Source organism: Melanotaenia boesemani, chromosome 9, assembly GCF_017639745.1.
Source record: "Melanotaenia boesemani isolate fMelBoe1 chromosome 9, fMelBoe1.pri, whole genome shotgun sequence".
Taxonomy (NCBI): Eukaryota; Metazoa; Chordata; class Actinopteri; order Atheriniformes; family Melanotaeniidae; genus Melanotaenia; species Melanotaenia boesemani.
Genome location: NC_055690.1, coordinates 25,287,249 through 25,309,957, shown reverse-complemented (window position 1 = coordinate 25,309,957; position 22,709 = coordinate 25,287,249). Strand labels below are relative to the sequence as shown.

At 38.3% G+C, this 22,709-nt stretch overlaps 1 protein-coding gene across 1 annotated transcript in view; it reads right to left on the bottom strand.

Annotated features, from left to right (window-relative positions):
* The window catches only part of dner (delta/notch-like EGF repeat containing), a 44,966-nt gene that overhangs the window by 4,381 nt on the left and 17,876 nt on the right, over window positions 1-22,709 (bottom strand). Inside the window, exons 2-8 of the mRNA XM_041995579.1 lie at window positions 15,377-15,721; window positions 15,191-15,288; window positions 12,312-12,475; window positions 10,339-10,487; window positions 9,055-9,208; window positions 8,343-8,456; window positions 1,928-2,161 (exon numbers count right to left, since the gene is read on the bottom strand). Coding sequence (XP_041851513.1) covers window positions 1,928-2,161; window positions 8,343-8,456; window positions 9,055-9,208; window positions 10,339-10,487; window positions 12,312-12,475; window positions 15,191-15,288; window positions 15,377-15,721 — 1,258 coding nt within the window. The remainder of the gene's footprint in view (window positions 1-1,927; window positions 2,162-8,342; window positions 8,457-9,054; window positions 9,209-10,338; window positions 10,488-12,311; window positions 12,476-15,190; window positions 15,289-15,376; window positions 15,722-22,709) is intronic.

Sequence of the window (22,709 nt, the reverse complement as noted above, 5' to 3'; positions counted from 1 at the left end):
CCTCTGTAAAATGCCAGTGAAATGTCAAGTGCCTTTCCAGGACTCTGTCTGCTATCTGTGGGCTGACTGGTGGGATGGCAGCTTCTCATGCGAGCTGGATTACAGGACTCTGGAAGGCGGCTCCTTCTACATATCAGCTCCCCTGCAGCTTTCCTTCAAACAGCCAACAGGCATTACCCACCCACACATCTGTACACTTACACAAGGAGACAAACACACAAACTTCTGTTGTTCATGCACTTATAAACACACACACTCACATTCATATCATGCTTATGGTATCAACTGACTGATGAGATGGAGAATCAACTTTACCTCTTGTTATGTGTGTGTGTGTGTGTGTGTGTGTGTGGTTATTGTAATGTGTGGTATGCTAGTTGCAAATCATCATTTTCACCAATCCCATTAGAGAAGGACTCCTGAGCAGAGACATCTGATTGGATGGCAACCAGTGTTCACATGCACCATCTCAAACACAATACACAGGCATGAATGTAAGCCAACTGCTTCACCATGGCAACCAAATAACTGAGGATGAGAGGGAAAATTGTCAAATTAAACAGGAAAACTAAGATAAAGAAGAAAAAATGTGAAATAGATGCAAAAATAAATAAGAGATGGTGTGGTGAGGACAATGTGACAACTCTGAATAAATGGAAAGCAGTGGATGCTTTGCATCAAAACGCACCAAGTTGAATTAAAAACAGACAAGTAACTTAAGTTATAACATACACTCTTACATTGTCTCCTTATTAGGGGAAAGTTTTAACGTAAAGTATAAAAAGTCATAATGTTTCCCAATTTGTGACAGAAAAGTCCATGCAGCACTTCCTCTGTTAATACTGTAATAAATATGGTTTTAATTTCTTCAGCATACTTAAAAAATTCTTCATCAACATATTTTTGTAAAAAAAAAGAGAGAGGGACAGAGACAAAGAGTAAATATACATAATAGTGGAAGAAAAATGACAGCAACAAATATGAGATAGAGCTAGTGATCACCATACACCGTCTTCTGACAGCTTGTATAAACAGAGAGCAGTGGGGGCAAAATGTCAAATTATTCTGACAGGCCACTGGGAAAGTCATCCACCTCACGGTCCCAGAGAGGTAATTGCAAGACAGTAGATAATGATAAGTCATCATTCCGCCCAATTGATTTGATCACAGAGGCATCAGCACAAGCAGCACAATCTTTCATCTAAAAATAACTTACCACCAAGCCAGGCCATATTTACTGCTACAAGCTGCCATCATTTCACTTATGACAAAGCTTTATAAGCTGCTGGCCCAGGATTCAAAAGATATCTTATAGGTATGGATGGATTTCGGAGGGAAGCCGAGATTCACAAAACCCAAATGCTCAAGGGGGCTTAAAGGCAAGAGTGTCTTCTTTATTATAGAAGACACTCGATTTATTTATAGGAAATATGCAGTAGTAGGAATGTCTTGTAGGAATTAAAAAGATATGCATTAGGTCTACTTACCTGGCTGTTCCTGATCTAATATCTATCTTATATTAAATTCCAAAAAAATCTGTATGACACTTGCACAGAAGAGTTCTGCATCATTAGAGAAAATATACTTATGAGAAAGACTTTGACGGCTTCTCTTTACTAAGAAGAACTGAATTCAGCTTCAGTTCTTAATGAGAACATCCTGATTAAGAATACTAATTTGAATCTTGTTTTTCTATTTTAATTGTCATTAAAATTGATTAAGATTTAATTCTGCCCCTACTCCTTCTAATGCTGAAAATACTAGTTCATAAATATGCAAAAACCGGTTGTATGAAATATTTTTAAACCATTTGTTTGCACTCAAGATGTACTAACAAAGATGTACACGTGTGTTCATGACACCAGTGCTCATCGGCAGCCCAACGCTTTCACTGAACCTGTAAATCATTGAGTTTTGGGAAGCTCACCTGGGACACAGAGACACCTGTAGCTATTGCCCACGCTGCGGCAGACCCCATGGGCACAAGGGTTCAGAGCACAGAAGTCCACCAGCTGGGCACATGTGGGACCTGTAAAGCCTGATGTGCAACTACAGCCAAACCCCAGGGGACCGGGGCCCTGGGCGAAGCATGTGCCATTATTATGACAGGGGCTGGAGGCACACGGGTCCACCTTCTGTTCACATTTAGCACCTTGGTAACCTGTCAGTATGACAGTATGTTTTGGAGGGACAAAGGGGCAAAGAAAAGGGAAATGTTAAACCAACAAAAATGTAATTTATTTTCTTTAATTAAAAGAACAAGGTGCCATTAATTTTTAAATGCATTTTTTTTATCTACAACAAAACATCAAACAACATTTGAAGGACAAAACTGAGATACAAATACAGAAGCTTGCTAGCTGTGCAAATCTGGTCATTTTTAAAGGTTCAGACAAGCCTCCTTTCAATATGATGGACAGAGTGGCACAGTAGGGGTTGTGTTTATGCAAATCAGGCGGTGCAATGTGATGTGACATCCATTCATAGCATAAAACTGCACACTCACTCCTCTCCCACTGAAACCACCTATTCATGCAAATGAGCTCATATGTTTGTGGGTTAAGTTGTCAGAGCTCTACAAAGACCTCTACACCCAAAGTGATGGTGAGCTTTGCTTTTTTTTTTTTTTTTTTTTGTTAACATGGATAAAAAATTTAATTTTCATTCTCTGCCTCAGGAAACGGTGTGTGCATCTCAAAATTCCTGCACAATCATCTCAAATTAACACACTGATTACATATTTTGTCATAACAACAAGGGACTGAAATGGATAGCTAAAAGAACGTGATGATGTTCCTCATAAAGAAGACATGTTGTGCTCAGTCCTGTCTGACAACAAGTGAGATTAGCTTTTGATTCTCTCTATCACCCCTCTCCTGAAAAACTCTTCTTTTATTCTGATTGGTTAACATCTGAAGGCCTGCTGAGGAGATCCAACATCCTCGAAAGCCATGACTCATTGTCAAATCATCCAAAATTATGATCCATATAAAATGTTCTTCCTTCCCTTTTCCATCCCTTCCTTTGTTTAAAGCAATTTATTACACTTGTGTGTGTGGGGCGTGTGTGTGTGCATATGGGTGTACACCTATTCTTTCATTTCCGATTAGGGCTGGTGTGATGACGCCCCCACTTTCTTCTTCACCTCTTCTTATTATCTTGCAAGTCTCTGCCTCTGTCACCTGCTTCTAAAAATAGCCTCTTTCCTTCATCCCTTCTCCTCCTCTGTCTTCACTTCCTATGTAAGTCGCCATTGTACTGCAGAGAGGAAAAAGACTGCTCCTCGCATGCACATACCTGTCTGTGATATAGTGCATTCAGGTCCTCTGATTTACAGTAACACAGCAGTAAATCCTGGTGCTGACTGCACAAGAGAGCATACTCCATTGAACTAATGAAGAGATCTCTCACTAGCATCCATTGATCTGCAAGACTGTATTTCACTGTGTGAGGAGACCATTTATCATTTAGCCAAGGGACAGAAGCAATGTGCAGCAGTCTGAAGAAACTCACCACTCCTCTTTCTTCTCTCTTTTTTCCCTTCACTGTCACATTTTGCTTCACTCCTTTTCCCTCCTTTGTTTGTGCACACAGAGATGCTAAACACATGCATAAACCAGATTTATTCATGACGTGTAAATTTTATTTATGACTTTTATTTGTTCTGCTACGGTGTATTCCCCTGCTTTCCTTTCTTGTTTCTCTGTTCTGTCATAAAAGTTAAGCTCAGTCACTCTTTCTTTGTATTTTCTCACATCTACACATCTATTATATCTACAGAGGCACACACACACACACACACACACAGTAATATGAGTCCCATCTAATAGAAAGGAGCCTAGTTATTCCTGCTGCTAGCATTCAACCCTCCAAGGAGTTAACATTTTAAATTTAGCCAGCCCACTCTCTTCCACCGCCTTCCAACTTCAGACTGGAGGCAGCTGGAGTCACACATCACACACTCTTTTGTCAGAGTGCATAAAAGGAAATGTTTATATGAGTGTGATAATCTCTTTTGAGACCTTGGAAAGGAACCTGTGCAGATCCATGGAGTTCATATTGATAACAGTCATACATACAACACATTAGCTTAAACTCTGGCTTTGAGGAGAAAAATACACACCTATATGATTTTATTGTTTTTATTTTTTTAAATAAATGTGTTCAAATATATGTGAGAAAAAGATGTATTATTGTTCATATACAGTATATGTTTCGTAACACACCAACGATTTGAGATAAAGCTGATTATTTCTAGCTAAGGCTAAGAGAAGAAAGAGCAACAAATGGACTTCTGTAAGGAGGTGTGTGTGGTAAACTGCTTCACAGAATTCACCCCAAACTTAAGGTCATCTTGGGTTGCTTGAAGCTACTTTTGTCACCGTCTTACCACAGGACTCTCTCACCATCACAGGCTGTCAAACTAGTGACACAAAGGTCAGATGACTTCCTTGTACTAGTGTCATTTGCGGTTTTGTGACACAAATCATTTGGTCAAAACCTGCTTTGACTCTGTGCCTGAAGTATATTAGAATGAGTGATATCGCTGTCTATTAAATCAAGCTTTTTTTTTTTTTTTTTTTTTTTTTTTCGCCGTCCTCCACATAAACTTTTTTTTTTAACTGCATCTGTCCTTTAAGACACTGAACATAGAGCATAGATTGTGTGTGTGCATGTGTGTGTGTGTGTGTGTGTGTTTATAGTTGAAAAGACAGAAATTATAGATAAGAGTATTCTGAATATTTTCCCTGACAACCAAATAAAAGTAATATGGTGATGTAAGCGTAATATGTTATTGCATTAAAAGGCCTCAATGATAAAACTACACACAACAGTTCAAGCTGGATCAATAGGTAAACTGGAAAAGAGGTCAAAGGAGTCATTCTTCTTATTGGCAACATGTAAATAATGCACCTTTCTTTCCATTATAGTGCAGTACAGGCTGCAGAGTAGACAGGTTGTATCAGCTCAATATGTTCTGCCTGATATCCTCTGTCTAACTAAGACTTGCAGAATCTTCAGCTCAGCTCCGAGACGTCAGGTCAACGCTTGTGTAATGATGACTACGTGGTGCTGTCCGTGGTGCTGAACTAGCAGACAGATTTGTATTTATACCTTTTTGGCTCAGTCCCACCCTTCTGTCAGTTTCATCTTGAAATTGTGTTTCTATACAAGTCAACCATATGTACCTACATATATATCACGGTCACTGTCAGAGAAACCATGTATCTGCTAATTCTGTAATTTGCTTTTCTTTTCTTCTTCCATAATGACACGTGGCTTGGCACCCTTCATTTCTGTGAGCGGATTTTAACAACAAATTATGAATAAGGTAATAACAAGACCCAACAACTGAACCTCTAATATTCATTTTATCCAAAACTGTTGGCAAAACCTTAAAGCTTTCCATCCTGCTCCACACAACGGGAATAAAGATAAACAGTGACAAGGTCATCCGCCAGTAAATAAATAATAATAATCAGCAAACAAACTGTAATTAAATTAAATTAAATTAAATTAAATTAAATTAAATTAAATTAAATTAAATTATTGAATTTGTTGACAAACCATTAAAAAACAGAGGAGAAAGTGTACTATTCCTTCACACCATTTATTATCAACTTATAACATCATATTATCATATTTTCTATGAAAATCCAAATGTAGCCCAGTAATCTCATTAATGTTAAAAATTGTAATGTTATAATGTTACGAACAGTAAGGCAACAGGATGGTCGGGGTGGTGGGTGACATTAACTTTATATCCACTAATCAGATTCTGTATTAGGTACACATTGCTGGTACCAGTTTGAGCCCCCTTTTGTTTTAAGAACTTCTTTAATTCTTTGTGGCATAGATTCAACAAAATTCCTCAGAGATTATGGTTCATGTTGACATAATGGCATCACACAGTTGCTGCAGATTTGTAAGCTGCACATCCATAATGGGAACTCCCTGTTCCACCACCTTCTAAAGCTACTCTACTGGATTGAGATCTGGTGGCTGTGGAGGCCATTAGAGTACAGGAAACTTGTGGTCATGTTCAAGAAACCAGTTGGAGGCTATGGTGTTCAAAAATGATGCTCAATTAGTACAAAGGTTCCCAAAGAGTGCCAAGGAAATATCCCTACACCATTACACCACCACTATCAGCCTGAAGTGTTGATACAATGCAGGATGGATCCATGCATTTATGTTGCTTCCACCAAATTCTGACCCAACCAATAATAATGCTGCTGTAATGGAGAGTAATCAGTTTTCATTAATTTTAATCTTCTGTTGTCCAATTTTGGTGAGTTTGTGTAAATTGTATCATTGTTCTGTCTTGGTGGACTGGAGTGGCAACCGGTGTGGTCTTCTGCTGCTGTATCCGATCTGCTTCAAGGTTGGACGTGTTCAGAGATGGTAATCTGCATATCTTCATTGTAACCAGTGGTTTTTTGAGTTACTTTTGTTTTTCTATCATCTTCAACTAGTCTGTCCATTCTCCTCTGACAACAACAAGACTTTATCATCTAGGCAACTGTTGTTACCTGGATATTTTCTCTCTTTCAGACCATTCTCTGCAAACCCTGGAGATGATTGTGTGCCTGAAAATTCCAGTAGATTAGCAGTTTCTGAAATACCCAGACAAGCCCATCTGGCAATAACAACCATGCCACATTCAAAGTCCCTTAAAGACTCTCTATTCCCCTTTCTGATGCTCACTTTGAACTTAAGCAAGTCATTTCTACCATGTCTTCGTGTCTAAATGCATTGAGTTGCTGTTATGTGGTTGGCTGAATAGCTTTTTGTGTTAAAAAGCAATCAAGCAGGTGAAATTAGCCAGTCGTTTTTATTTTTTGTTTTTTTTTTTTGTTTGTTTGTTTTGTTTTGTTTTGTTTTTGTTTTTTGTTTTTGTTTTTGTTACATCCTTATTGATAGGTGCAGATGGAAAGTGTGGTAAAATGCTAGCTGCAGCAAAAACATCTTTAATATCATAGTTAACGATGGCAACTTTCCATGTCATCACATTATGAATGTAAATGTGTGCAATGTCATCAGAAGCAGGATGGGGGCTGTAACCTGCTTATGCCACCTAGAATGTCGTTTTAATTTATATGTAGTCTTTTGCTAACATTGGCCATAAAAATACAGATATTATTTCTGATGAAACAGACAAAAAGACAAAACAAAGTTATCTAGCAGTTTTTAAGCTGTTCAGCCTGAATCCAACATGTAATGACAAGAATGGATTTCCTGTTGAAGTGTGTGAGTGTAGTTCAGCATCCTGTCCGATTACTGAGCCATCGATTAATAACTCGTTACACAACAAGTCCTGTAATTACACATCCTTTTCTAATGGATTTGCCATTTTCAGTATCAGAGGAGCTCTGAACTGAAGTCACCCACCTCATTGAACAGGTGCTTGTTTGTTCCATTGAAATATTTCATTAACATGTAAAATGGGTTATAATATTGCAAAGCTTATTATGTTCTCTTGAATGTTATTCACTTTTTTAAATAATCTACTACTTGTGAATTAGCACATAGACAGTGTGGCTAAGATTCTTTAAGACAAAATATTAACAAATGATAAAATTAACTATTTTAAAGCACTGTGTTGACATAATTCAAATCTCCTTGGAATAACTGTGTTGAGTTTTTCCACTCCCCTCCACCAGTGTTGTCCTCATTTTATGTGAATACATAAGTAGTTGATTAAGAATTGATTTCTTCATTGGAGACTTTGTTTTATGGCAGCTGTAGTTTAATAAAAGAAGCAGATGTTCTACCATCGTCCAGCTCAACAATGAACTACCTGTTGGGAGTTAAACTGGAACAACACACCAATCTGGCTACCTTTCCTTGTTTCCCATTTCTGTTGTTTTTTTATGCGTCCCTATGCTTTGTTGCCTGATTTTTTTCTCCTGTATTTTGGTTGTACATTCATAGTCTGTGCACATGGCTTAAATTAACTGCAAACCAGTCTGCTCTTTTATAGAAAAGCTGAAGTTTTGCGGTCACAGATTTCCCCAGAGGGGCTGAGGCAGGACGCTTAGGCTATGGAGGCTAATTAGAATGGAGGAGGACGGTTTAAATTAAGCATCTCCGTGGCACAGATACTGTTAAACAAGCAGCAGATTACGCTGAAGCCTGAGAAAATATACATCTTATTTTCAACTGCTCACATTTATTTTTAGTTTTTTTTCCAAGTTTGTCTCAGTTTTTGTTTTTACACAAATATCACAAGCGTCCACAGGAGTTTCTGGGTAGAATTGCTATTGGCCACATATTATTGGCAGCTTTACTCGTGCCACTTACAACAAACAAACACCAACAATTGGTAATTGGCTTCCTACCTTCGGGACAGTAGCACCTGGGTCCGGCCAGGCTGCTGAAACAGGTGGCTCCATTCTTGCAAGGCTGGGAAAGGCAATGGTCAACCAGCAACTGGCAGCGTTCCCCTTCATAACCTGGCAAACACAGTTTATCATCAGACCACTTGATTAGTTTATGCTACAAACTGAGCCAATTCTTCTTTTATCTAACAACCAGACGCTCTGCTCTCTTAGCGTCTTCTGCTTTGTTTCTTGAAAACATAATTTATCATAAAAGATTATAGTACAAGTTGTTATTTAATTAAAAAGTTGTCAGTAAAAGAAGTTGATTTTAGACCTTCATACATGAAACACAAGTATATACAAATATGTCTTTACTGTCTACAAATAGCCCTGGTGTAAAACACCCAGTCTAGTTTTATTCTCATCAGCCGTTTATGCTTGTTAGCACAATTTGATATGACCAGATATCAATGGAGTGTTCTGACGTTTCCCATCCTACTTGTGAAGCTTGTTTTGAAGTCCCTGTCCCAAAATAAATCTGTAAAGATCAAAGGTCCAATATGCTCTCTGATCTTGTCCTCCCTTTCAGTCATTTTTTAAAGCAAAGAAAGAAAATTGCATTCTCCAGCTCTAATCAAACCATCAGAGATTCAAAGTTTTTCACAGAAGCCAAAAATAAACACACTTGGGGCTGAAGAACGTGAACAACGGTAAATGTACACAAACACACCTGTTTGGCAGGTGCATGTGAAGTTGTGTCCTTCACCGCCTTGTCTGACGTCAGTGCAGGTGCCGTTGTTACGACAAGGTCGGTTGTGGCAGGCGTCAAACTCCTCACAAAAAATTCCAGTGTAACCGTCCTCACACTCGCAGAAGAAAGTGCTCTGCATGCAAAAATCACACATACTCAAGTTAAAATGGAAAAGAGCGAAAATGTGGAAAAACTTGTGAAACTGAAGTAATGAGTCTTGCTAATGTAAATAATTTGGTGAAAGAATATTACAGTTAGCACCATCAGCAAAGCTAGATTTCCTCATAAGGAGGATTGTTTTAATAAGAAGCCACATATGAAATGCGAGTCTATCTACATCTGTTTGGAGGTGGAGGTGTAGATGGAATTGTGAGGATTTTTTTTCTTCAGCTACAGCAATTTTATTCTTGTCTTAAGAGTGAGAATCTCAAGAGCTTGTTTTCACCAAAAGAGCCATTTTGAAATATCAGAAACAAATGATAATTAAGACTTCCAAACATTTAAGCTAAATTGCTAATAAAGCACAAAAGAATTCAATAAAAAAAAATACAACAAAACAGAAAACTTCACATTAAAAACTATAACTTTTAAATATAAAACTCAGTAACATATTTAAAAGAAAAAAACAAATACATCATAAGCTAATATATATATTCATACATTGATATATGATGAATAACATAAATTAATTTATATTGTATTCGACAAACATGCTGTTTATCTAATATGTCTTTTTATAAAATTTGCCTCTTTTCTTTTTTTTTTTTTTTTATTACAGCTATTTATATGTTAACAATGAATGATCCCTGAATGACTGAAGAAAAATGCATCAACTAAAAGATTAAATGTGACTGTTGTATATTTCGTTTCATTTAAAAAAAATGTTAGAGCTTAAAATGATGCTTTAGCCTTCATTCATTATCATTATCATTTAAAGAATGGAAAAATTTAAGTGTGGACATGGTCAATTGAATTGAGATTCATGTAGTTAAATATGAGTAACCATTCTTAAGATAATACATTCCACGTTTGTGTGTTTTTGGCCTGCAGGTGTTTATAAAGCCTGAATAAAACAACACAATGAGAACATAAGGGTTAAATAATGAAACGTGCATCTGATATTTTTATTATTGGAACAATGCAGTACTGAGTCACACAGCAACCTAATGAAAGTATAGTCTGGTTCGCTTTGCCTGACATCTCAACTTTATCAAGGTCAAAGCAAAGTGTTTCAAAGTTTTGTAGTTTTCTTGGAATTCTCACCTCGGAGGGTTGTGTGATGCATTTGCCTTTCCCAGAGCACTGAGGGTCACTGAAGCTGCTGCCAGGCTCCACACAGCTGCTGGCTTTCACCGTCAGGTTGAGACGCAGAGTGACCTCTGGGGCCGTGAGAGCCCCCACACGCATTACACCTAACAAAATAAGCAAGGGGCTTATAAACTATGCATGTAGCATTTGTATTTAAAACATGGACATTATTATGACTGACACTAAATGCAAAAAATCTTTAGCAGGATAATCTGACTCAATAGTAGAGGGTTTATAAAGAATAACAGTGTGCTAAAATCCTCTCTTACAGACCTAAAGCCATGCTAGAAATGGGGCTTACATTTCTAAATATATCCGAACCTACTAGAATCTACAGAAAGAAATTTATAGCACTCAGAGGAATAGTAATACTGATATTGGTAATGCCTTGAGTTTTATTGGTTTCTCTTCAAACTTTGCCTCAGCTGCAGGTAACAAAGTTAAGCTAACATTATTAAAACTGTCATCAACAGTATATGTGAGCGTTCTTGTTACCGTGCAGCCTCCAGATGCTGCTGCCATGGCTGGAAAAACAATAAACATGAGAGTTAAAAGAATAACTGCTGCTGGCAGGTCTTATAGTGGCCAAAATAGTGTTTGATTCTCTGTATCACCCCTTTCTAGATTTATAAATTTGTGTCTTCTTTTTGGGTGTTCAATCAAAGCTGGCAGCTTCTCTGGTAGTCAGATAAAAATAGCCACATAGTGAATATCAGTTTTCATTTTTTTAGCCTGACCTGAGCCAATGAACTGCAAGCCCACTGGGTGACAAGAGAGATGATGTAAGTGTCGTGGCCAATGGGAGCTGTGATAAAGCTGCGTGTGTTCCTCTGTCATCCCTGACCAGCTGAAATGATAATCAGCCCAATGTTGGACCTGCACAGTCACTGCTCTTTCAAACAATGAATGCCCATGGCTAAAACAAAAGAAGCAACCCCATCAAGTGTAGATGGCTTTATGTCACTCTTCCTTCCTTGCTGAAGCTTTGTACAGTCTTTCCCAGCATGCATACAGGTACACAAGGCACACTCAGGGCCACATGAAGCACCAGAGATTGGGTATGAACGTGAGTTTGCTTTTGCTGTGAACATTAGCAACACACGATTAAGCCTGACGTCTGACAGCTGAAACATCCCGTACTTGGGTCTGACAATTTGACCTTTATTCTTCTTTCATTCTTTCCCTCTAATCCCTTTTTTGCTATGACATCTCTGCCTTTCTATCCTTCCTCCTCCTTATCTGACTTCCCCCCTTTCTCCCACCCTCCATTATCCTCTCTCCCCTCTGATTTAACTCCCCAATGTCATCTTCTTTGTGAAGCAGAAGCTGCGGCTGCCACAGAGTTAGTAGACAAGTGAAGGTCAGCAGACAGGAAGGATGTGAAGGCAGCGTCAGGTATGTAGGGCACACAAAGTCAGTCATCCTCAGTTTTACCCTCTCCAAAACCCATTGGGGCTTACACTGCCATTTGTGTGACTACTTAGTATTAATATAGAGGAAATATCAGCATCACGGTCACTTCAGTGTGCTAATTTAATATTCTGACTCATGGGTACAAATGTTTGCTAATCTCCCCACTGACATGCAGAGAATAAATGCTGCTGTTACAGTTTATTTACATTCATTAATAAGCTGGCTCTGTTCAAAATGTGAGTTGGCCACTGTGGCATACACATTAAATAATAAAAACAGTTACAGGAAAGGTTTTGTTATTTATATAGGTCTTGTATTTGTTTAATTACACTCCTTATTTGGTCAGTTATGAAGGTCAGAAATACATTACAGCTTTCTTTAAGGTTTATGTTAAAATTTTAGCTCATTTGTTGGCTGCCTCTTGGTAGAGACATGCCATGGTTATTACATCTTTAGCCCTGCTTTCTGAGGTCTCACATTTTGCTCTTTATTTCTTCAGGAGAGGAGACGCTTACTGAGGAAGTAGTTTTGTCCCAGGGGCAGCATGTTGTCTGGCACCACCAGTCCATCAGAGGCCTGCAGAAAGTCCAGGGTAGTGCCATTCAGAATGGAGGAGCGGAGGAAACCGTCTTCACTCACACGCCACAGTACCGGAGCTCCACTGGCATTCACCACCACTCTGGTTGGAGGAGAGAGACAATGTATGGGAAGGGTAGAAGCATCAGGGACTTTAAATTATTGTGGGCTATTCAAACAATTTGGCCCAATACTTAAGTTTGACCTTACTGCTATCATCCACTTTGATCTGGACTCTTCCCAGTTACTTTTTCAGCTTGTGCTACAGGTTTACAGTCTCTAAGGTATAAATTATGGATTTTGCCAAAGAAATGCGCTGGATGCAAAAAATGTTGGACGCATTGTTGATATACTCACTTGATAATCATGCAAGACTCAAAAGAATATGATTAAATGGCAACAAAATCAGCCTACTACTATTTCATTTTGACCAGATTATTTCCTGACTCCCAAGCTGATTCTTTTTAAAACTTTCATCATAGACAAAATTTATCAAACAGTCCATGGCTGGCGATGCATCAGAGGCTATTAGGGTTCAGCATTTTCACAAGTACGCTTTGATAGAAGAGCTGAAAAATCCAGGGATCAAACCACAGAGCAACCTTTAGCAGCTGCTTGTTAAAGAGGCAGTAAAGACCAAAGCCAAGCTGAACTAAGCTGGATCACCACACAGAGAATCCCCATGAGAGACAGACAGCAGTGCAAAATTAAATCTGTCAGCAAAGGTTGTAGGAGAAAAGCTCAACAGCCTCAGCGAAGCTGCTCATGGTTAAATGCCTCTAACCTCACTCCCACACCTGAATTAATCATTCCCATATTAACCAAACATATAAAACAATCTGTGATTATCCTCTCAACCATTGCTGTCATGCATTTGGTTTAATGAGCGCTTACAAGTTACAAGAGCACTGATGATTATTATTACCTCTACAGTGCCTTAAAGCGAAGCAGCTGAGAGTGCTCGACAGAGAAAAATGAGGATTAAGAATAAAAGATGTGTGATGGCTAAAAACTGGCTTATTGCAATTGAGGATATCAGATAACCGACATCAGATAGTAACACGCACACATGTTGGCAAAAAGCTGCTTGATTTCCTATTAGAAGAATGACAGGGAGATAAAACGGTGACTGCTGCTAAGCCTTCTAGGGGCAGTCAAGAATATATTAGTATATATTTTGAGGTTGAATTGCAGAAAGAGGGCAAGTTGGAGCGTCACAGGTGGATCAGTGCAATAGCTGTCCAAAAGTCCTGCTGTAACGATGGAGAGGAGCCTGGAGGTGAAGCTATGTGACTGAAATAATAAGATGGTGGACGGGCTGCTTGCAGCTGAAATAAGTTTTCCTTTGCTGGGTATCTGGGCTCAGCCAGAGGGAAAACATAAGGAGTGGAGAGATCTGAGGAACTAAGACTTGAAGTTTAAATGGACCATGTGATATTTAGAGCATAGTACAGAGGGATAACTCTGCAAACCGCCTGCATTTTTATGTGTGTTAAGAAAGTGGAAAACTGTTTTCTTTTTTCTAATTTAACCAGGTAAATTACTTACTTAAAAACTATTACCTTAAAAGGCTGAATATTTCTATCAGGGATAACCATGGCATTTGTGTACACACACACACTGAAAGTATATCTATATGACAGCTTCTCTCTCTGTGACTCACACTCTCCAGCCACTCTGAGCTCCAAAGATTCATTATACAGCCATCAGCATTTTTAAATTGATGTTGCTTCATTTTCAAACTCTGCTGCATGTGAGCTTGAGTTTGAATGAGTCTTCTTCACTGCCTGCATGTGAGTGTGTGTTCAGGTATTGTGTGTAATTATACAGTATGAAAACAAAGCAGCAGAGGCTGATTAACTCACAGCTCGTATCTTTTTGTCTGCAGTCGTGACCAGAACCCTGAGTCGTGCTTCCCATCTTAAATGAGATGCAGTTTCAAGGACATTCAACACTCACCTTGATCATTTCTTCTGCATAATTCATTGACCCTTATTTACTGACCAATTGTAATACTGTTTTAAAGCAAATATGTTTTTAAAACACAGTGCACACCTGTAACAGTAACATCTCCAGAAAAGGAGAGCAGGCTGCAGACACAGAGATACTGTTTCTGAACAGTTTTCATGTCTGTTCTTCCTATTTTCTCTTTCTAAGGATCACAGTAGGATGAATACTACTCCAATATTTATCAATATCCTGGAGTACAGATTTTTATTTAATTTAATTATTACTCTTTTTGGACGCATTTAACATGTCCACTCTAACTGATTCCTGCAACTCACTGCATGGCTTTAGTGGTTTTAAGGAGTTGCACGGTTGATATTCACATTTAAGGGAGAACAAAGATCTGTGGTATGCATGGTCGTAAATGGGCCGGTCTGGGCCAAAATGCCAGGGCCAAAATTTTTTTTGCCCCAAGTCCACCCCCAGTTGAGACGAAGCTCCATACTACTGCCAATGAAGCAAGCAGAGCAGAAAACTCCTTTGTCTTCAGCTTCTGTCAGTGCTCAGAATTTAGTGGGAGGTAATTTGCCCGCTATCACACACCACATAAACACAAAACCATAAAGTTTACTTTTAACACTGGTGCTTACTTTGAGTGCTTTGATAAACTGAATTCTTTAGCTAATTAAGTTAAATTTCCGATCAGCCGTAACATTAGAACCAAGCAACTCTCCTTCTTCTGTTGCTGGAAAACATCTTGTTACGTGCTCCTTAGACACTTGTATCTACACGAACATCCCAAAGGTTAACTTTCCAGTTAATCCAGTCCTTCATTAAATTCAGCTGGAAAGCTACATGATAGTACTCTTACTTTACAGCAGTCTCTTCAGGCACCTCCAAAGACAGAGTCAGAGTTCCTGATGTCAGCTCACACAGCTCAGGGCTCACACAGTGCAGACCCTCAGTCACCTGAAACACACACACATCAAGAATCAGCATAATTTATTTTAAGTTAATTTTAAAGATAAATCTAATGCAGCTGAAATGAAGTTCTCACTCTGTCTGCCTCCCATGGCACTACCAGCAGCCTCTGTCCAGGTTTGGGTTGCCATGGTTGCAGGGTGGGAGGTGCTGGTGTTGTGGTGGAGGGGACTGTGGTTGGCTGTTGCGGCTGAGTGGCGGCTAAAGTTGTGGAGGCAACGGGGGTGGCTAGTTCAGGAGCAGAGGGGGTAGCAGGGTCCCAGTCTGCAGGTGGAAGGTCCAGCAGGATCTGATCACACTTCTCTCCTTCGTAGCCTTCAGTGCACTCACAAGTGTAGGTTGGTTCCTCCTCCTCCCTACTGTCACTCCGGCTGCAGTTTCCATGGAGACAGGGGCTGCTGGCACAGGGATCTGTGAAAAACTGAAAAAATGAAGAAAATAAACAAAAGAAAACAACTGAGTTACATCCAGAAACTATTTTGCAGTGAGTGCACATTTGCCTGCAACTGACTGAAATCTAAAATGAAGAAGTAATTCATCAAAAGATTCCTTCAGGACGTGATTCAGTTCAGCTTATTAAACTGGAATATTTGCTGTGTTTAATTAATTGCCCACAAGCTGCACAACTATCTTGCAGAATGCATCTTTAAATTATTCATCACTATCATGTCCACTATTTATTTGCATAAATGGTCTTTTTCACATCTGATACCTAGCACAGCCTTCAGACTAACAATGTTTAGTTTAAAACATTAACCAACTTAAAATCACCAACCAAGTTCGTAACCTGGGAGTGTTGATAGACTCAGATCTGACTTTCAGCAGCCACATCAAAGCTGTCACTAAGACAGCTTTTTACCAGCTCAGAAACATCAACAGAATTAAAAGTTTAGTTTCACAGAAAGACCAAGAGAAACTCGTCCATGCATTCATCTCCAGTAGGCTGGATTACTGTAATGGTCTTTTAACAGGACTTCCTAAAAAGAGAATTAAACATCTGCAGCTCATCCAAAACACTGCTGCTAGAGTTTTAACCAGGACTAAGAGATCTGAACACATCACACCAGTTTTGAAATCTTTACACTGGCTTCCAGTCAGTCACAGAATAGATTTTAAAAGCCTTCTGTTTGTTTACAAATCCCAGAATGGTTTAGGCCCAGAATACATCTGTGATATGATCCCTGGTCAACTAGTCCAGACCAGAGTCCAGACTAAACATGGAGAAGCAGCATTTAGCTGTTATGCTGCCAGTGGAGATTAAACTTTCCCCAAATGTAGACATTTTTAAATCCAGGTTAAAAACATTTCTTTTCTCATGCACCTATGCATGAAATCTGCATGTTAACTTTTTAACTTATCTTGCTTTTAATCATTTTAATGTAATTTATTATTTTATTGTGATTATGTGTTGATTATGTGTTGATGCCTTTTACTATTCTAAATATCTGTAATGTCTTTGTTTTATGTAAAGCACTTTGAATTGTCCTGTACATGAAATGTGCTATATAAATAAACTGCCTTGCCTTGCCTTGCCTTTAAGGTTTTGTGTCTCTCGCAGATGAGCTTGGACGTGACACCTTGGTAAGCCAGTTGAGGGAATTTCAGTCAATGTAACATTTGAAAATGTTTCTTTAAATAACTATGTAGTTTTCATTGTCTAACCCTAACTAGTGGGTTTATATGCCTGAATTTAATTTAACAGGGAGTTTAAAAAAATTACTTCCTGTGTAAAATGTGCTGTGTCAGACAGGAGATAAGGTCAGGTCTCAAAAGTCAGGATTTCCAGAGCAGTGGCCTGGAAGAATGCAAGTTACCAAAATATTTGCTCTGGACTTTCTGCAGAAATTTACTCCCAGGCATTCAGTGAAGATCGGGATAATCAGTCAATGTAGATTAATCTATTTGTAGATGGCATAATTTACAAATTTGTCAGCGCAAATATTCTGAAGTATGTGTTGTCATGTGTCATGGACTCTCCAGTGAGGTAGATACATACACATACATGCACTACTTAACACATTAAGAATTATATTATTATAAAGAAAACACATATTTCTGTTGTCTAATTTCTGCGTGGCATGCTTCCTCCTGCATACTAGGCATTTGTCACTTCTCAGCCCTCCTTTGAATTTCCAGTAAGAAGCCTCTATCTGAAAACCTGCAGCTGGGATGTATTTATGTGAACAAGCAATGGTGGAAAAAGACAAGAGCAAATTACTCAAACTTTCTCCTGAAGATTTTCAGTGTTTGTGTGCAAAAATGGCTCCAGATGACAATTGTATACATGACTCTACCACCACATTTTCAAACCTTTAAACCTGGGCAGAAATATCTTCCGTGTATACAGCAAAAAGACAGCCATGTCTAATAACATGAATTCATAGATCACATTTCAAGACTGCCCTGACACTTGCTTACTCAACTTTTCACTTTTATTTTATTGCTTTTTGTATCCCAGTTTATAAACTCTGCTCTGTTCTTGTGTATTATTAAATTTTGACTGCATGCTTCTCACAAAATGAGGATTTACACACATAAACACTGGTATTTTTTTCTCCAAATAAAGCCTTTCATGCCATACAGAACTGAGCAAAATGCATTCTGGCAGCCTCTTTTACACTGGAGTTCCCCATCAATAATTGATCATATTTGGAGAAAACATTCTGGTTTAGATGTTGAAGGGGACAGAGGACAAAGACAAGCTTATGAAGCATACAGTCAAACATGCTGTCACCTTATGCTTGGCTGTTTTAGGCTGAATAATGTTTACAATCTTGCTGGCTCTTTCGCACATTTACTAAAACAACCTTGGGTATCTGCAGCTGTTTGACTTAAATGTGATGAGTTTTAATAAAGCCAGAAGAAAGACTAAAATCCAAGCTAGACCATGGTTGAACAGAGTCATGATAACAATGCTCATGCTGAATCCCCTCAGTGTTTATACTAGATGTTAGCATGTAAATGCACATATGAATGAGGAGCAGTGAGAGCCAGAGGAACAGAGTCATTAACAGTCCACTCTCTCTACAGCCAAGTCACAGCTCATTAGTGCTAATCTCTCTCTGAAGTTTTATACTCTCTCAAACTTTCTGTATTCTAACACTCAGCAGTCCCAGCAGTCCCAGAAGACCACTTCCAATCCTAACACAGTCTGGTGCTCTTATCTTCTCTCGTGGAACCAAGAATTGGACTTAACAACTTAGAGAACAGTAACACTGTCTTGTTCAGGTTGCAGGAATCACACAAGACCTGATTTCTTTCCAAACACCAAATGTGTTCTGCAAGGGCTGGAAAATATTATTTCAAATTTATCCGAATGAAAACAATCCTTTAACTATCTAATACTGAAAAATATGATTTCAATGCACATAATGGACCTTGTGACCAGTACAGCCTTTTGAATTGGATTGTTTTACGGGGGGGGCAGGGGCTCAGGTGGTAGAGCTGGTTGTCCAATAACTGCAAGTTTGGTGGTTCCAATCCTGCTTCATCCTTGTCATGTGGATGTAAGACAATTCACCCTCTGGTGGTGGCATTGCTGGTGGATGAATGCTCTGTGGTGATCAGAGAGGCTGCTGGACACTTAAATCTAGGTCATTGTTACAAAGTGAACTGTCCTCAAGAACCCAGAAGAAAAAGAAGTCCAGTTGATTTTAATATATAAACCTTGTTAGGTGTGTGTGTGTGTGTGTGTGTGTGTGTGTGTGTGTGTGTGTGTGTGTGTGTGTGTGTGTGTGTGTGTGTGTGTGTGTGTGTAATAATTTAAAGCTTTTAAGTGAGTAAATATATATTATTATTAAGGGCTAGCGTTCAGTCTCTGAGCATCGATTTGTCTTATCTCCTCTGACTCCCAGGGCAGGATAGACCATGTCTTTGGAGCTTGTTGTAGCAGCAACTGGCTTTCACCAAACAGTCCTTGTACCCTGTAGCGATTCGTCTCATGACTGATCTCTGAAACATTTTGTAAGTGTTTGACTGACCTCTTCTAGACAACCCCTGCTATCTATCTGCTAAGCTACTAAGAGATGATGAAGAGGAGACTGTGCCGGCATCTTTTACTTGTGGCTCCTAAATAGGTCTACTATAAGATGCTTAGCCACTGGTGTTTTGTCTTGGTGTTGGTTACAAATATGCATTTAGAAAACTTTATTTGAATATTTTGTGGTTGCCTTGTGAAGCTGGTGGAGGAAGGTGGTGGTGGAGCTGCTTTATCATATGCAGTTAGTGTAGCATGTTTTTTTCTTCTTCTTCTTCTTACAAATTGCATGTTTTTGCAAATTTCAACCCTCCCACCCCACTTATTTTTCTTTTTGTGCACATACTTGCGGGTAGACAGAAGCAGTGAGTGCTCTACCCCGGTAAGTATTTCTATCCTCAGTCCTTGGTCAGCTTTGACTATTCCTTTAATACTTGCTAATTGTTTAATTTAATTGTTATTATTTTAGTTAAATCTTTGTGGGCAATAAAAATGCTGTTTTGTTTTTTTTTTATCTGTGCATCCTTGTCTCAGCTACTGGTCATTTGCATCAGTTTACGGAGTTTTGACACAACATATTTGAGTCAGACACACCCATTTAGACCCTTTCTCAGGGCAGTGAATGTGTATAAGCTCAGAGCTGCAGTGCACATAGTACTTGCAGTGCCATCGTTCCTTGTATTATGTAGGCCTGTATCTTCCTGCATCCATTTTCCTGCTTTGCTGTTGTCCCACACCAAACAGCTCATTTGCCCCTGGCTTTGAGCTGTTTGGTGTGGTGTTTCAATTGTTGAAACCATGTGAATCAATTTCTCCAAAGCAGTTCAAAACAACCACTTTATCTATCTCCCCACATGCACCAACAAATAGAACAAAAAGATCCTCCAAGTTCAAATTAATTGCTTCACACAGTGGTGCAGTGTTCTTGATAATCTGAGCTGTTTACCCCTGAGGGAGGGAGGATCAATAAGTGAAACAACAACAATACTTATGCACCAGTATCATCACTTGATCCTGTAATGGAGGGGAAGGATTAGTCTGTTCTGTAGCGATGTCACGCATTCACCCGCATGGAGAAATGGTGGGGAGACTCATTTACACAGAGAGGAAAGCGAGCAAGACATCAGCTCACATCATGACTTTAGTATGATGTAAATCTAAGCGTAATGCTTCTGTCGCACAGTACGTGATCTGAACTCTTTCCAGTTGCTGAAAAGAAAGTCTTGTTGAGTTTTTGTTTAATTTATATGCTTACTGTGTGACATAATTGTTGATGACTCATTATCTAAACACAATTCTGCACACGAACTGCTTGAAAAAGTGTAAGTTTGGAGGTTAAATGGCAACTAATGTGGAAAACCTAATAAAGTTTATTATATACAGAAAATGACAAAAAATAGGGGGTAAATAACTTATTGTTACAGTAAATCAGACATGAGGATGTTGTCTTAACTCTGACAGAGGATTTTTCTGTAATACGCTGTTTGGTCATTTTCTGATTTTCTAGGTTGCATTACATTTAGCTAATATTAGAAATAAAGAATGGGCTTTATTAAATGGAAGATCCACAGACAAAATAAATAAAAAGAAGACAAAAAAGAAAAAATAGCAGTGTAATGACTCTTTTACGACTCTGATGCTGCATTTTTCTCTTGGATTAAAAATGGTTGACCTTTTTAGATCTCGTGAATAAATCCTTGTTAGTCTTCGAACCATATAGTAGAATGTAATCCTTCAAGTAAAGCTTAACAATAATCGGGGGCTGGAGTTATGATGATTAAATGTGAAAAGTGCTTAAAAAGCTCAGGACAGAGTTGAAATCCTGCATGTGCTAAAAGAGATAATGTCCAGTAATTTAATCACAGCTGTTTCCAGTGTCAGAATTTCAATATATAAAGTATATAAAACCATAGTCGCAGCTCAGGAGCATGTAATTTTACTTCATTTATCAATGTTCAGATATAACAGGCTAGAAAGCCTGAAGGAGGCTACTTCCTGACAGTGTCTATTAGAACAATGTAATTACATAAATTATGTGCACTTGTTTGTGGAGGACCATGACTTTAGTGTCCCCTGGAAAGAAATTATATGTTTAATCAAGTGTGTTTATATGATCTGTCTTCTCAACACATCACCTTTGTTCCAGTATTTAATCCTGTAATGACAGGAGATAAATCGTGTAGGTGAAATTTTAGATCTTACATTCTGGAGAAATATCAAAAAATCTTGATGGCTTCCCCTGTATTTAAGGCAGTAATTTTATATCTGATTAAATGCATCCTGAAAGTTATAAATTTCAACGCAGCAGATGCAGAATTATGTGTAGAACCTGGTCAGCTTCTGTTTCTCAGAATAAAATTAAATACATACTAAATCAAATAGATCTCAACAACCTGTTTACAGAAAGTAGCCAATTTACCTAATGGTAACAGTTCAGGAAAGACCAGACTGAAAGACGAGGAAAATAACTGGTTTTGTTGTGGCTAGACGCTCCAGTGTGGTGTAGGGATGGGCAGATCGATACACTGGTTGATACTTTGATATCAGCCAGTCAAAATATCGGATTCAATACTTTTTGAGTCTCAAGATACCATACTGCTGATACATAATATGCCATTTATTTAGATTTTTAAGAGTTTTGTGAAGCACAGCCACATTGTATTCCTTCTATGTCACATCATTAAGCAGCATCATCATTAATAGATGTCTTAATGATGCTGCTGCTGCTACTGTTAGTGATGATGAGGTTTTGTTTTGATATTTTCTTGGTTTAATGCACCCTTTTCATTTTTTTTCATTGAATAAATTTTATATACAATGTATATAAAATCAAATATAAAATAAATCTTATATTAATTTATATTTTAATTATATTGTAATTTTAAAAAGATTTATTTATCTTATTTTGGTTTAATTTAATTATCCATATAATTATTGTTTTTAAAAAACATTCTTTTAAGTACTGATGAGGGCCGAGAAGTACCATAAACTAAAGGTATCGTATCGAGAGGAAAAATGTATGGTATTGCCCATAATCATAATTGCCTGAACTTGTTTTACAGCTCCTTTCTAAAGAATCATGACATGTTTCCATAGTTACCAAAGCTTGGAAACATGAAAGCAATTAGCGCAAATAACACCATTTACAGTACCATGTATGTGTGTGTTTTTAACATGCTCCCTGCACACACACTGTCTCAATATTTGCCTAAAGCATCTCATCATGCAGCAGAGAGACAATCCATCTTTTAATCCACTTACTTCCTCATCAGGACTGTTTATCACCGCTTTACTTCCTTTAGTCTGAGTGACAGCAAATCCCCTCTGTGGAGGGATAATAGATACAGACAGTATTGTGGAAGATCCAGATTTGATCTCAGTGGTAAATTTATTGTCATTGCAATCAGACTTAAAGGAAATCTCAAAAAAGAAC